We start from the raw sequence: 16,164 nt of genomic DNA on the forward strand, positions 1-16,164 counted from the left end.
ACTATATTTTGCAGGTGCCTTTTCAGTCTCACAGGGGACTTGCATTGCTCAAATTGTTGCCTCTGCCCAGGCGCTTGGTGTTGGTGTGTGCACATCTGGGGCCCCCTCAGGTCAGGTGCTGCGAATAAGGCCACAGCTGCAGGAGAGAGAGAAAGAGAGAGAGAGAGAGAGACACCCAACCAACCCCCACCCACCCCTACACCTCGCCATCCCGCATGTGGCCTGGAGAAGGGGACAGAGCAGAGGCTTTCTGACCGTAGGGATGCACACACACATACACATTCCCCCCGGGAGTCACAGAAGTGCATTTATCAGCAGAAAATGGCCCCGGCCTCTCTGTATATCCAAATGCAACAGCAAAGTTGTGAGGTTAGGAAGGCTCCCTTTTTTCCTCCAGGGACCGCAGCTATTGATTTGCCTGACAGATTGAAATGTCATGCCATGTGTGCGCCAGAGTGATTGGCTGAAGAGAATGTGTTAGTAATCATGCCAACTCTCCCCCCGCTTTTTTCTTACTCTCTCTCTCTCTCTCTCTCTCTGTGTTTTATGAGGGCTTATGGGGGGGTGTCTGTGACTGCTAGCAATGCATCTCCAATGTGTAACCTTAAATGGAGCGCACCTGTGCCCCTTAAGTTTATAGAGGCCCATTAGCAGAAGACAGAGTGATCACAGGGGGTAGAGGGCTTACGACTTCTCCTTTCGGAAGAGCTGCGGGTTTTAAAGTCTCCACTCAGCCTCTTGTTACTTTCTTAGATTTTTTCTTTTTTTTTTTTTTCAAATTTCAGATGTACCCTTTGCATCCCATGCCAAACTTAAAGGCAATATTTGCGTTAAAGGCTGATTAGGAATAGGCTGCTCGCAACATTGCTGAGTAAGAGACAGACAGTAAGTGTAAAATGTATACAGACTCAAAGTGTTTCACAAGATGAGCTATCAAAGAAAGTTCACCGACATTCTCAGAGCTTCACAGTGGCTCCCCAGAGCTTCAGGAATAAAAATTGGTGGGTTAAAATAGATATAAAGGAAGCGTGGCATTTTGAAGTGTCTTATTGTAACTGTGCTACTATGTATTTGTTCCCAGTTGAAATGATTATACGTTACAGTACTTGGTCAAGCTGGAGAAAGGAGTTGGTGCTGTGCTGACATGTGTCCAATGTGTCAAAAATGAGGGCCCCTGAGAGGAAAAGGTTGGGGATTACTGGATTCTGCTAAACCTTTCACCTTTCTTTCATTATGGGTCATAATGCAGCAACACTTAGGACTGTGGTGCCAAATGTCGCCAGAAGGTTGAGATTGTTGCTCTCTTCTTTCTTCTTTCTTTCTTCTCTCAAGGAAAAACACAGTATGAAGTAAATGTTGATCGAACATTGTTCTTGTAGCGCCTCAGAAATGAGCTTCTGAAACAAGACTAAAGTCTGTTTTCTTTTAGATGCGGGTCAAAGCTGCATGTGACCTCTTTTCAAGAAGCAGCATCACTCAGCGCACACTCTCCCCCTCACCAGCGCGTCTTCAATTGCAAACCACTATTAATATTTCATCCACATCAAAAACAAGAAAACACCACAACACCATTTCTGTTTGATTCTGTGCCTTTTCCAGTCTTCCGTTTCCCCTCTGCAGTGTTACTTCCTGACTAGAGATTAAATAATTCCATTGGAATCCTCTTAGGATGGGTTCCCAGCACTTGGCAATTAAACAATTACATTTAATCAGCATGGGGCGACGCTTCAAGTCACCCTCATTTCAGACGTTGATTAAAAGCAATTCTGCAGTGGTTATTGCTGTCGACTTTGGAAAGTGCGGTTCACTCAGGTTTACTGCGTCTGCAGGGGTCAGAATGGATAGCAATATGGCAGGTTCACTGGTGGTCAGGAGTTAGATCTGCCCCCAGTGGCTTCTGCAGTAATGACAGAACTCACGGCAAGCCTTATATTGTCCCTAAAGCCACAGCTACTTAGATTACTTGGAGACATTTTGACCCTATAGCAAAGATGACTTTGGAAACAAAAGACAAGAGTGGTACGTATGGGGGCTAATTATTTTGTCTTCTGCACAGAAAAGACCAATTGAAACTAGGCAGAATTTGAGCCTGAACCTTAATGACCCCAAGAGGACTTTTTGTTATTGCCACCTTTAAGGCTGCATGATATGGGAAAATATTATTCCTGAATAGAGCGATGATCGCGCTTTATTTACACGTTCAACATAATAAATTTGAACATAAATTGTAAACAAAGTCCTGTTCTTTAAGTTGTATCAAAATCTGGACCTAGACTGGGTTAAAAGTATGTTGTTGTCTTTTTTTATATTGCTTATATAACTATTTTTTTTGGTTAATTGTCGTCATAGCTAGCTTGATATTTTCTTGCCTCCTCTGCTAGATTGCCTTTCTTCCTTTTCTTTTCTTTTTAGATACAAAGGAGATTAACTGGAGAATAATTTTCCGAGGCTCCTCAGTCAATATCAGGGTTTTCCAACTGTTCGCACCACGTACAGTTTAGGCCTACTTCATAAATGATTTGACCTTTACAATACCGCCTCATAAAATATTTGTCCTTCCAAGAACCACCTCATTTCACCATTAGGCCTAGATAATGATCAAATCAGGACTAAACTAGGTCTAAAAAGGCTCTAAATTATACCTAAAAACCATGTCCAAACCACAAAAGCACCTTACTTAAACGCATTACTAATTATAAGTAAAACTAATCCCTCATAAAAACGACCAAAGCCTGAAATTGCAGATGACCCTGAGTACCCCCTGAAGACGTACACTTGAGTGATCGGTGGCGTCCAGAGATGCCACCGGCGCAGGAGGATCGCTGTAACACAAGCGCATCGTTATCAAAACCTCCACTTAAGAAGAATGAAACGCACCTTGACATATAACAATTTCATCATTCCCTGCAATCAAACACCCCTCTGCGGTGGCACACAACGGGGCAGAACGTGGGGGGGAGGGAGGGGAGGTATGGGGAAATAGCTTGACGTGGCTCAGCGTTTGCCCCATGTGCTCCCGGTGCAAAGCTAGATGAATGGTGATGGGTACCCTGCCCCCTCCCCGCAGCAGCAGCAGCAGCACCCCCCCCACCGCCCCATGTGAAACCCAGGTGCCACTGTTTCATAAGGCGCCCCACTGACTTCTCCTCCAGCCCCTCTTAATTAGCAGTTTCCGTCAGCTGGCACCCGTCACTGGCCCCGCGCTGCTCAAAGAAAATCTAGATCACGTCTTCACATTGTCTGCAGCAGATGGAGAAGCGTGGGCACACGAGCCACAAGAGCTGTGAACGGCAGCTAAGATACATATTGTACAACAGTGGGCTTAAAGAGTCAGAGAGACCTCGGCCCCGGTCTGGGCACCGCTGGACAATTACTGCTGCCAAAAATAGGCTTTTTTTGTTTGGTAAGTTATTTAGACACTGAATCGCTGATACCAGAGGTTGGCGTGAAGAAAACACGAGTAGCCGGTGGTCGCATATTGAATTAAGCTTGTAGTTCATTTGACTCTGAATACAAGAAATAATACATGCATGGACATCTCTCACCTAACAGGAAGGTATCTAGTTGGGTGCCAGATTGCTTTATGAAGCCAGTTCTCATGTTCAAGAAAGAGTACCGTATTTTCCGGACTATAAGTCGCACTTTTTTCATAGTTTGACTGGGGGTGCGACTTATACTCAAGTGCGACTTATATATCAAAATATATAATTTCACATGTTTGTTATTTTCACACTGACAGCCGCTAGAAGGCGCTCTAGGCTTGTGCACCAGTATCTGCTACTCCTGAACCGCTGAAGATTTAAAAGACGGTAATCGAGCAGCAGAAAGAAAGTTTGGAGTGAGCGAGAAACTTGTGAGGGACTGGCAAAAAACTGAGGTTACTCTTACTGCAATGAAGAAAGCAAAAGAAGCTAATCGCGGGCTAAAAGCTAGATGGCCACAGAAAGAGGAACGAGTTTGCAAATGAAAGCTTGAACAACGTGATGCCGGGAGAGGCTTGTAAACAGTACAGTGACGCCTCCAGGCCGATAGTTGCCAAGGCTGGTGCGACTTATAGTCCGGAATATACCTTAACTATAAAAATTGTAAACTTTTGATTTGCATTAGGGGAGGCCGGGGCTGGTTGTCACCTTTTTCTTTTTTTTTCCCCACAAGAGTCATACAAATGAAAGCTTAAACCCTTGACTTGAAGTATAGGCATCTCTCCCCTTTTTCATATCTTATTGCATTAAAAACGTATCACCCGGCAAAGACAAGAAAATCAGCTGTTCTCACAATGTGTGGGGTTGGTTGTCCCTAAGTTTTTAATGGTATTTTTGGTGCTAACATGAATTTAGAAAATAATATATAACTTCTTTGTTTCTTGAGATAAACAAAAAAGGTTGTTGTTGTTTTTTTTTAACTCAGCGATCAATATCAGATGTACTTCTCCCACTAATTTGAAATTCGCTTGATTGAGCTGAAAAATGCGGGAAATCACTCAATGCAAGTAAAAGATGTGCTCAACACACGCTAATGATGAAATTAGTATAATCATAAAGACATAGAGACTCCATGTGACAACCAACCCCGACCCACCTGGACAACCAGCCCAACCATCTTAAACGTTTGAGCTTGCCCTTACATGGCTTATGCTTGAAAGCTCGATTTCTACATAGATACGTTTTTAGAAGCTACTCACCTAGGCCTTTAAGGCGAGACACTGCAGGTGAATAGGGATTTTTTTTAAAGATATCAATTTGAAACTTTTGCTGAACATTACTTATATAAATATGAGGGGAAAAAATGTGTGCCACGTTTTCTGTCATTTGATGTTTTCATATAAAAATAAGGCATTTTGTAAGAATGTAAATAATGGATAGAACCATTAAATTTAACCATTAAAACGTCATAAAATAAGCATCGTACGGAGTAAGTTTAGTCATTTTTACAGGCTGCTCTAACATGAAGATGTGAGATCAATAAAGGCTATCGTATCTTATCTTATCTTGAGGGACGAAACCAGCTAAAAATCTTCACTTCGACCACGGCGTGAATAATCAATACTTTTACCTGCCGTGTCACGCCTTAAAACAAAAACATCTTTGAAACACACTTTGAAAAATTGGCCAACGCCCTGAAAAAGATAAATCATCTCCTCATTGCAATGTTCTTTGAAAACATATCACAGCAGGAGAATCAGGATGTTAAACATGATGTTCAATGAAACTCTCAAGACACAGCGCCCCCTAGTGTGGCTGTAAAAAGCAATGTGACAACCAACCCATGTGACAAACAGCCCTGGTCTCTCCTATCTTAAAAACAACAAACAAATTATTAGAAAGTGTATAAATAACAGTTCATATATAAATCTTGAATCCTAATTCCATGTTTTAAATTCACATATAAAGCATCATCCCAGTCTTTATATGCCTCTAATAACCCGCAGACATGAATTGGCCTGCACACATTTTCAGGCACCAATTGTTATAGAGTTGGCAGGAGTTGTTCCCTCATTACGCGACCAAAAAAAAAACTAAAACTGGACAACAACCTGTGCCTTAGACCCCTCCGCTGCAGGTGTGAGACATTGATGATTTTTGTATGAAGAAGTCAAATATAGATGAAAGCCCCGGTGCAGAACAGCAGCCACAGCATCATCCCGGCATCGCTGTAACAATAGTCTCTTCTAATGACATTCCCCCAGTAACTTCTTGCCTTCCTCAAATCTCTGGGGGCGAGCGCTACAAAAAGTGATAATTACATGAAATATACATAGAGAATAAAGGGGAGCATGTTTACATAACCAGGCCCATAAATATCTGACTGAGAAGACATTGTTCTCCGACTCCTTTTAAGACGATCTCCCAGGGACGCCATTTTAATGACATGATGGTTTAAAGACACGCCGCTCCATCTCGTTCCATATTTAATTAACTTTTGCTTTTTTTATGCCACGAAAAAAAAAGAAGCAGAATAAAGGGGGGTACGTGTGATAGAGACAAACACAGCGATAGCGCGCAGACAATAACAAATAGCTGGGAGAACAGAGAATGGAGGCAAAGGGGGAACAAGAGCGCAGACCTTGTCACGCTTTTGTCGAAATGTTTACAATACAAGAGATGAAGATGGGCGCAGAGAGGGGGGCGCGTAGTATGGGACGGGGCGATGAGAGCGCATGCAGAGTGAGGAATGGGAAATACAGAACGGGTGTGTGAATACATCAGGAGACCACGATTTAAAACAAGCGCAGTGATGAAAAGGAGAATAGACTGTGAATTCTAAAGTCAGATGCCTATGTTCTTCACTAAGACAGCATCACAGAGCATGTTTAGTTCAACAAAATCACTTGCAAATAATAGAGAGTATATCACCAAAAAAACCAAAAAAACAGCATAACTTTGGGTGGTCATTATAGTATATGCACTTTTCAAAGTGTACTACTTAGGGTGCACTCTAGAGTGTACTACTTAGGGTGCACTCTAGAGTGTACTACTTAGGGTGCACTATAGTGTGTGCTGCTCAGTGTGCACTATAGTGTGTACTACTTAGGGTGCACTATAGTGTGTGCTGCTCAGTGTGCACTATAGTGTGTACTACTTAGTGTGTTCTATAGTATGTACTACTTAGTGTGCACTGTTGTGTGTACTACTTAGGAAGCACTTCTTTATGTGCTTCTGAGTGTACATCTTAGATTGTGGTTTCTTGTTTGCTTTTCAGAACCAATGGCCGCTGGCTGCTCTGCTTTATGCCCACAACACTAGAGGCCGCCATTGCTCCGCCATTGCTGTAGTGCCTCCATATCGCCGCTGGTCTCCCATTGAAATGCATTGGACTTTAGACACCTTAAAAACAACTTTAAAGCCTGGTCCCAATTTTTTTGGAACTATCTAGAGCTAGATATTCCTCCTGTGATAACGCTGGTTTAGTTACAATTAAGGGGACCAGGCTGGTTTTCGTAAGAAGAATTTTTGAAATCTCGTACTTAATGAGGGTCGGACTGTTAGCATTGGAGCAGCGTGAGCTACACGTCACGCAAGGGCCGAGTCTACAGTGAAAATCCCGCCCTTATGTTGTTTTTTAGAACATGCTTCATCAGAGCTGGGGAGGGGGAGTCTGTAAATCCGCCATGAATTCCCCCACGAGCGTGGTCATTATGGTAAACGGGGAGGAGTGAGGAGAAGCTGTCCATTTATATATACAGTCTTTGTTCAGAACACACAACTGTATCAAGTGTGCACATCTTGTGTAGTTGGAACTTCATAGTGTGTACTGTCAGATATGGTATACGTATTGATCCGTACGACAAACAAGTTAGTTCTAAATAGTGTCAAAGTGTTTTGTGTGTAAAAGTTTATATTTTGTCCCCCAACACCAACTGAAGGACCACTGACTTATGCTAACCTGGAGTTGTGAGTGCCAGCATGTTCCGTCCTATTTATTTCCTATGCAGACGAGCTAAGACCAGTTCAATTAATCATATTTTCTAAAGATTACACGGTGCACAGTGAATTCTTTGATGCGTGTTATAAAAACTGGATGTGGGTTGCAAATCTTTCAGTGGAGGAGACGTTTAGAATGGTCGGCAAGGTTGTCTTGAAGCAAAAGACTAGCATACAATATATAATTGAATAAAGGTAAAACTATTAAATACAATTAACACTACACAGAAGATGATTGTTTTTTATGTAGATTTTTTTCCCCATATTTGTTTATTCATCAAATTAACGTAAGCCTTCAGCTTCAAGACAAACTTGTTGACCTGTATAAACAGAGACGTATCCTGAAGTACATCAAGCTCTTAACCCGCAGTAAGTGGTCATCTATCAGGAACTTTCACCACAGAATCTTTTGAAAATACACTTATTGGAACTGGTCTGAGTATATTTTAATAGGTATTGAATCGTAACAGGAAGCACTGGCGCTCACAACTTCAGTCCTCAGAACTACGAACTGAATACAGTGGTGGTAGAGAGCCTGGGCATGTAACAAATACACGGTTAGCAAACCCTAACCTTCTGGCCTGCACAAGGCTCAGGAGAGTTTTTTGATAGATGCTGATGGTTGCATATTTCACTACAAACTGATATTGAGTTGTCTAACGTGTGGCCACTTCAGTGCTTTTTCATCTGCACACAAAAGTCCAAAGTCTAAACTTCTGGTTCCTGTTCTCACTAGTGTACCATACACATTCTGATTTGTGGCACTGGAGAACTGCTGTAGTTCCATCTTTAACACCTCAAAGAGAAAGTATGTCCTCTACCATTCTCTCACTATCTCTCTCTCTGCCCGTATGTGTGTTTTTCCATTTCGACTGTCAGCTGTATACAGTGTAGTTGCATTATTGATACTATTTCCCCTTTCTGTGCTCTTGTTAGACTCATCTTACCGGCCACATCAGCTGCACCGCCTTGGAGAGTTCCAGTGAATTTGACCCCCACATGGTCTATATTTTATTATTTGGTGTTTAATGCATTTTTGAAAATCCTTCCCTTGCTACACAATGAGATTTTTCTCTGTTTTTCATCCCGGCAGTGGAAGATGACTGGAGGGGAGTGCTCACCTTCAGCTCTCCAGGTTTAGGAGACAGGGGGATCATTAGAATGGGTGACGGGTAAAGTGAGGGCATTCTGTTTGCTTGGTATAGGCCTGTCATATTCTGTCCACTTATAGAATGGACTTTGTGAACTGTTATAGAAACAAGAAGTATGGTATAAGTTCTAGTGTTGTCCTGGTACAGCCATCAAGGTTGACTCATGCGGAAAGTGAAAAGTTTTCCTACTGGCCCAAAACCTGATGTGCACTTTTTCCCTTTCTACAAAATATCAACACTATCGGATGACTAGACTGAAGATGGATTGCGGCCACTTATTTCTGGAGTTGTTCATTTCACATCTTGATAATGCCCGCTGTTTTAAGCTTAGGCGTATTGCTCTTTCTTGTTGGTTCACCTCTTGTCGTCTTGTTGTGTTTTTCAATATGCACAGTTGGAAATTCCATACATTTATAATACCCACTGTGGCTTTGCTTGCAAGTGTGTCCGGAGCGTCCATTTTGCTGACAACGATGTGAAGTGAAAAGATGGCTCTTGTGCGAGAGATTGGGTTACCCCAGACTCTCCCAGTGGATCTCCGGGCCAAATGGCTCTGGATCTCACGCTTGGGCGCACATATTGAATGCCATAAGAGGTCTCTCAGGTCTCCTTCACAGGGAGGAATGTGTAGCCTAACAATGTGGAGTTTTCACCTAAACTAAATTTGCACCAAAGAAGAGTGATAGCAAGGACACCGGAGCGCAGGGGACTCGCGCGGAATACCTATATTTGTGTTGGATGTTCATTTCGGATAAAATGCCACTATGGCTGTGTCCAGGAGACCAGCACTCTGCAGGTTTGGTACTGTCATAATTCTTTAATAAAGCCCTAACACGGGCTGCCACAACCCCTCAAGAGATCTGCCGGTATTAGGTCGACATATAAAAACAAAGTGGTGTTTCACACATGGATACGGACAATGGCATTTCTGCAACTCCCAAACATCTGGCTCTACTGGCTCTTTCACTCAGGACCATTGAGTTCCTCTGTAAATGTGTAGACAATACCTCTGAGGCCAGCCTCATGGTCACACTGTAAAATGTGGCTCATACTTTGGCCAACCAATCAGATTACTAAAACTTTTACGGGCATTATTGCCAACACCGCTGTTCCTCCTCGTCTGAAAAAATCAGGAGGAAATAATTCACAATACAGGGAGGGCATTCAGAATCCATCAGCGATTGGGGAGCTTACAAACTTATTTGCTGGAAACGATTTTCAAAAATAGGACAGAGGATTTGTGTGTGCGTGCCTGTGTGGGCATGTTTGGTTTTGGTTCTTGAGATCATTATCGAAACAGAAAGCAGAAAGAGGACCACACTTTCGGGTTCCCAGATCATGGCTAAATCCAGCTGGCAATAAATCTAAAGGGATTCTCTCTCACTTTCAAAAATCCCAGCATCTGTCGTCAATCATGTCCAATTTACCAAGTGCAGGCTGGAAGCTCAGCTATAATGAATTCTGGTGGTTCTGAGCTTTCAAATGATGATTTTCCCACATTTTGGATTCCCTGTGTGGCCAATCACTTGTAGTGCCATTTTGAAACTAATAAGAATGCATTCTACATTCCCTTCCTTTAACCTCTTTACCCCCACCCAAACCGAGCCCATTGCTTTCAGTTCAGCATTACTCAAATAAAAAGAAAAGCGATAAAAAAGTGTCAAAAGAGCGACATAAACAAGACTAAAGAGTGATGAAAAAGCAACATAAAAGACACAAACGAGCGACTAAGAAGTGACAAAAATGCGATAAAAACTGATGAAAACATGACAAAAAAAAGCGATGAAAAAGCAAGAAAAACATCACAAAAAGGTGATAAAAAGGAGACGAAAACATGACAAAAACCTAGTATCAGTTATGTAGGTCTTAGCTTTCAAATGAGGCATTACACTCTCGAATCCGGATGTCAGGCAGGAACCTGAGGTAGGATCTCTAAATGTCCAGAATTTGACCCTTCATGATACGAGAGTGCCGAACATTAATGCTAGATGTATGTTGATATAGTGAGGGTACTGTCCGTAATCCCCTGTCGAGTCTCTGTTCACATTTCACAAACTGATCTATTAAAGCCCATTTTGAACTGCTTTTGTGTCCAGAGTTATCACTGAACAAGCCATCCACTCTGCTGCCTTCTGATGGAGCAATACTTGGGGGCTGTGTAATTATATTGCTTTAAATGTGCCCAGGAGAACGCCCCTGCCAATGCACCCACCAAGTCTGAACACTTGGGCGAGAGTCAGAAAGACAACACTCGTGATAACTGCAGCGTGTGTGTGTGTGTGTGTAGGAGCGTGCGCGTTTCACTGCTCCGTTAAAAGGGAGGCGCAGTGCTTCGGATACGCCTCACAAGTGAATTTAATTAAATCATAAATATGAGCTGGAGGCCGCCACCCAATTTAATGTAATGGATGGTGTGGGCCAGTCCATCTCTGGCAAAGCAAAGTTCTGGACCCGCTCGGAATGCCCTTGAAGCTTATTAAAAGTGGCTGGCACACGGAGACACTAGCGAAGTTGTTTAATGGATGCCCAGCTTGCATTTAGAATGATGGTTAATGGCGGGCCGTACCATCTCTCGACGGCGGGGGGAGGGGAGCGCTGTGGAACACTGGCCAATCCTCCTCCGATACGCATTAAAGGCGAGCAATCAAAGCTAATAGATGACTGACAACATGTGAGGGCAATGTCATGCTTCAGATACGCAAACGGTGAGCGCCAGCGAGAGGAGCCAGAGTCAGCAGTGCAATGTGTGGTCCCAGCTAAGTGCTAAATGGGTTCGGGTGGTTTAGTTCTTGTTTTGTCCCTAATAGTGCTTTGCAGTATTGTGTATTGCAGTATTGTGTGTTGTCCATATAGGAATCACAGAAACGCCATTAGCTGCTGTATCTGATCCTACTCCTACACTTCCCTTAGACCCGTTTTGAATAGAGCGTTCTATCCCCATACCAATGAATGGTGAAGCCAGGCCCTATATTAAAGTATGGCGAGGTATAGTTTCATGGCATAAATCAATTTTTTGTGGTTTCTTAATGGCCCTTTTATTCATCCAACCCCACAAAAAGCAGAAACTTAATCAAATATAAGTTAGCGTGTAGCTGAGAGAACACTTTTAAAGTTTAATTCTCATCTTGTACAATCTCTGTACATTCATTAATGATTTCTAACTAGGCTTTGACCTCCCCTAAATGTGGTTGAGGGGTTGACAACAGCTGAAAACTTCTGCATCGTTCATAATTTGTGATGTTTGATGGCTACATATGCTAACGGCTATAGGGGAAAAAATAGCTAACAAACGCTGCAACCTTTCCCAGTAAGTAAGTAAGTGCTTTATTTGTCATTGTACAACCGAACATATAGCCAGCATGTTTTTGCAGGTGGGGGAAACCGTAGCACCTAGCTGGCTGCCTTCAGTGCTCCTCTGATGCTCTGAAATTATGCCTCAAGGGTTTGTCCCTATTTCAGAGCGTGGTGTCCTGCACTGGTCAACTCCATCTTCTCCTTCCTCTCCCTTCAGCACAGCTCCCGCCACACCACAACAGTCTTTTACCGTCTTCTGGGAACGTCCAGTGAACGTCCATTGGCTTAGCTGTGAGTCTTGCCCCGGATACCTCCTCGTTTATCCCTTTTTTTGGTTTCCTCTTGTGACGCCTCCACTGTGCTTCTGTTGTGGGGGGCTCTTGGTGCCTCTTCAGTGTTTCAGAAGAAGAAATGTGTCTCAAATGTCTTTAGCTGCTACGCTAGCTGTTTGTTTACTTTTAAATGCTGCTTTCTTCAGGACCATAATGGACTCTCGGTAGTAAAAAAAAAAAATCCACCGAACCCCACAAAGACTAGCTGACTTGCTTACTGTCCGCATGTGTTTGGATTGAATGGAGCTTAATCGAACATGGAGACATTTCCAGAAAGAACACATTATGATATATCTGCAAACTAATATGTTTGTGTTAAATAAGAGCTGCCTTTCGTAACCATTCAGAATGTCATTTTGATTTGATAGAGCCTTTGTGGAGGTCCTTTCACTGATTTGAGCCCTGACTTTTTACCAACCACTCTTGATTCTGCCAACATGTACTTTGTTGCTATAAGACAAAACCCTTGGCTCTTTTTTCTCCAAACAGTAGAAGATCTTTAACAAATGTTTTGCCTCTTCCGCGTCACTGTTGATGAATCATTCTCGGAGACAGGCAGATGTTGCAGCGCGGCACTCGTCCCGATCGGCAAAGGCTGGGAGAATCTTTCTTTCCTCCGTAGTCCCCCGGAGTGCTGCAGCCTCCCTAAATAGAGCGCGCATGGGTGTGTGGAATGGGGACCGCACAGGGTGATGGGTAATGGAGTCATTAATAACAGCAGACCTCCCTTAAGATGCTCAGATGTTCGTTAGCGAGAGCCACCGGGGAGCGGGGGAAAATAGCATGCAGTTTGATACAATAAAAAAAATGAAAAAAGCTATAGGATTGTGTTGATGATTATGTTTTCCTGTGATGGGCTGATTGGGCGTGCCCACTGTGGATGCACATAATGAGAAGGGAAATACTCACCTTTGCAGAACAAGACAAAACCACTTACAGGCATGTGAGAAAAACTGTAGTAGATTCTTCACTGAAATTAAGACAGGGGTTCCCAAAGTGGGGTCAAGGGACATCCTTGGAAGCACTGTTGTGGAGATTTCAAAAGATGTCCACACATTATTAGCATAGAAATAAAATCTTAAATGTGTTTAAATGGAACTTTGGGTCTATTTGTTTAAATACTGTATTGTCAGAATTTACTCTGTATTGTTTTGTAGTTTTTCAACATGAAAGTCATGACCTATTCTATGAATTCTTGTTGTTGGAGGGCCCCATGGGAGGAATGGTCCAAAATTTGCCCTGATGGTTGTGCAAGTCTAATCTGCAACCACAGGAAACGTCTGGATGAAGTTATTGCTGGTAAACCAGCTATTGAATCCAAGGGTGTACTTACTTGTTCCACACTCTCCTGTGAATGTTTATGTCATGGCCAATAAAAATGTGATAAAAATGTAAATGTTTGGGTGATATTAGTTTAAGCAGACACTGTTTACTTATTCTTGTGATTTTAATAGAGATGAGACAAAATTTGATCACCAATTTAAGCAGAAATTTAGGCACTTTTCCCTCCTACTGTATAAGGGGGCTGTATCACTTGACCTTTGGTTTGGATGCTATGTGAGATATTTACTATTACCACATTGTAGATCTGTAGTTTTTGTGTGTGTGTGTGTGTGCGTGCGTGCGTGTGTGTTTTTATCTGGGGTATTGAAAACAACAAGAAAACATTAGTCTCAAACATTGTCGGGTAATACAATGAGAATGGTAAATGGTCTCAACTTAAATAGAGCTTTTACCCAAAGCTCTTCACATCAAGAAACCACTCACCCATTAACACTCTCATTCATACACCAGTGTACGCAGAATGTAATCCTTTTTTCCTTTTTAGTCTATGTGAAAGCTGGGAGGGATGCATATACAGAGACATGATAATAGTATTCATACAGTTTTTTTAATATTTTCATCACATGTGCAACACAAAAAAACGAGGTCTGCCAAATACAGAACTCCATATTTGTACAATACATTTTAATAACATCAGAGATAGCTGTCCTTAAGCGCCAGGAGATGTTGATTTTGTCCTGTAAACTGCACTGTAAATCTCATTGTCCAAAACATCATACAAAAGTGCATCTCAAAACATTTACAAGATAACAGAATGGATAAAAGAGTTGTGCCACAGTGGCTTTCCAGCTCGAGTGGATAGCTGTGTTTCGAACGTCACGACCCCAAACGAAAAGTCCCTTGGAAAAAAAAAAAAGAAGAAACAAGGTCAAACATAAAAAATAAAAAAAATCCAGTAATCTCCAGGCCTCGACGAGCAGTAAACATTAACAACTGAAATGTACAGGTTTAGTTAGCGCGAATCACAGGGGAGCGTCACGCCTCTGTTCGCCAGCCAAGCAGAGGAAACTAGCCTTTTTCCAAATGTGTCACTGCCTTTGCATATATCAGCATGTCCTGCTTTCTCTCATCGCTTTTTATGTTGAGTGATGATTTTTTTTTTTATTTTTTTATTCACAACTCCAATGCAGATTATGTGCACCACTGTTTTCAGCTGGTCCTCTGGCAGACGTTAAGGAAATGATTGACCGCATTGGGTGAAAAGTGTCTGTCCAACAAAAGGTTGGTCGCTTCACCCCCGCTCCCTAACTGTCTTTTTCATACAAACATTTTTTTTTTTTTGCACTGTACATTTGCAAATACTGTTTTAAGATTGCGATATATAAGGTAAGCAACACATGAAGGATTCTATGTACAAAGTTGTCCCCCCCCCCCTCATACAATTGTCAGAAAAGGAGGTTTTGCAACAATGTCCCGCCTCCCCATGTCCACTGCACTTCTTCCTCCACTGCTCTTTTTGATCCTGGGTTCGGTTCAGGTGGGGGTAAGATGCACTCTCGGTAATTGGTGGTTGGACGACAGAGTCTCACGGTCATGAGACTTGGGCCCACGATTGCCGCAGCGTTGGTGTCGGCCATGTTAGCTGCTGTGCTGAGTCAACGAGTGGTTCTGCCAAAGACACAAAGAGAAGGAAAATAAGAGAGTATTAGTAACTTAGCAACGCAGCTGTACCGTAAAAATAGTTCATACCTTTGGAAATTGTAATCAAGACTGCCGAATTTACCCCGGGACAATATCACTTTTGAGCTCTGTGTCCCATCTCCGTGCAGATTTCTCCTAATTTGTTTTCATTCTGGTGACCTTAAACCAAACTCCCCACAAAACACAGCAATGAAAAACATCTGGAATTGATGTAGGCCCCTTTAGTTCAAGTCGAAAGATGTATAGTACCAAGCTTGATCCGTTAGCTTGACATGCATGTTTGAATATATGTATGTCCAAATTGACGACAACTAGCGCATGTACATGAACCACCCGCAACTTTCCCACTTCTGGCAGATAATTACCTTGACATTTGAAAATCTTGGATATCAAATCCAATCGCACTGAAGTCGTATGTTACGCAGATCAATCGCGGTGAGCTGTGGGACCCGACACGCCGGCACTGATGTCACATACAAAGCGAGACAGCATTGACAACATCCAATTTCTCAGATACAAATCTATGACGCGCGCCTGACACACCTGATGAAGCGCGATCCTCAGAGTCTTGTTTATACATGTCTGTAGCTTATGCGTATTGACCATTGTGCAGGTGAGGCTATTGATCACTCGCCGCCTCCCTCGACAAATATGGGTTGTGTTCACGGGGCATCATAACATTCTCAAAAGCCTATAGTTTAATATTGAAGCAGATGACAATACTCGGGTAGAATTTGCCTTTTAGCTGTCACAATGCAATACAATTAATATCTCCCTGTCAGAATATATGAACTACATCATGAACTCACAAGTCCAGACCACGAGACTACAGTAATACGGCAGGTGTATGGACCCACAAGACCAAACAGCAATACAGTATGAACTGATCAGAACCTCCTCAATATTTCCACTATTGACACACGCACGCACGAGCCACACGTGGCGAGCGGTCGCTGTGGGGCAGCTGTGCCAGGTTTCTTT

General features: G+C 42.6%; 1 protein-coding gene across 5 annotated transcripts in view; it reads right to left on the reverse strand.

The window, feature by feature from the left end:
- Window positions 1-14,347: 14,347 nt before the first annotated feature.
- The window catches only part of LOC306972487 (zinc finger protein 521-like), a 124,146-nt gene continuing 122,329 nt past the window's right edge, over window positions 14,348-16,164 (reverse strand). For all 5 annotated transcript variants that reach the window (XM_079569130.1, XM_079569129.1, XM_079569126.1 and 2 more), the window contains one exon: window positions 14,348-15,150. In XM_079569130.1, the coding sequence (XP_079425256.1) occupies window positions 15,121-15,150 (30 nt within the window). In that variant the 3' untranslated portion in view covers window positions 14,348-15,120. The remainder of the gene's footprint in view (window positions 15,151-16,164) is intronic.

Source organism: Gobius niger (assembly GCF_951799975.1).
Source record: "Gobius niger genome assembly, chromosome: 13".
Lineage (NCBI taxonomy): Eukaryota > Metazoa > Chordata > Actinopteri > Gobiiformes > Gobiidae > Gobius > Gobius niger.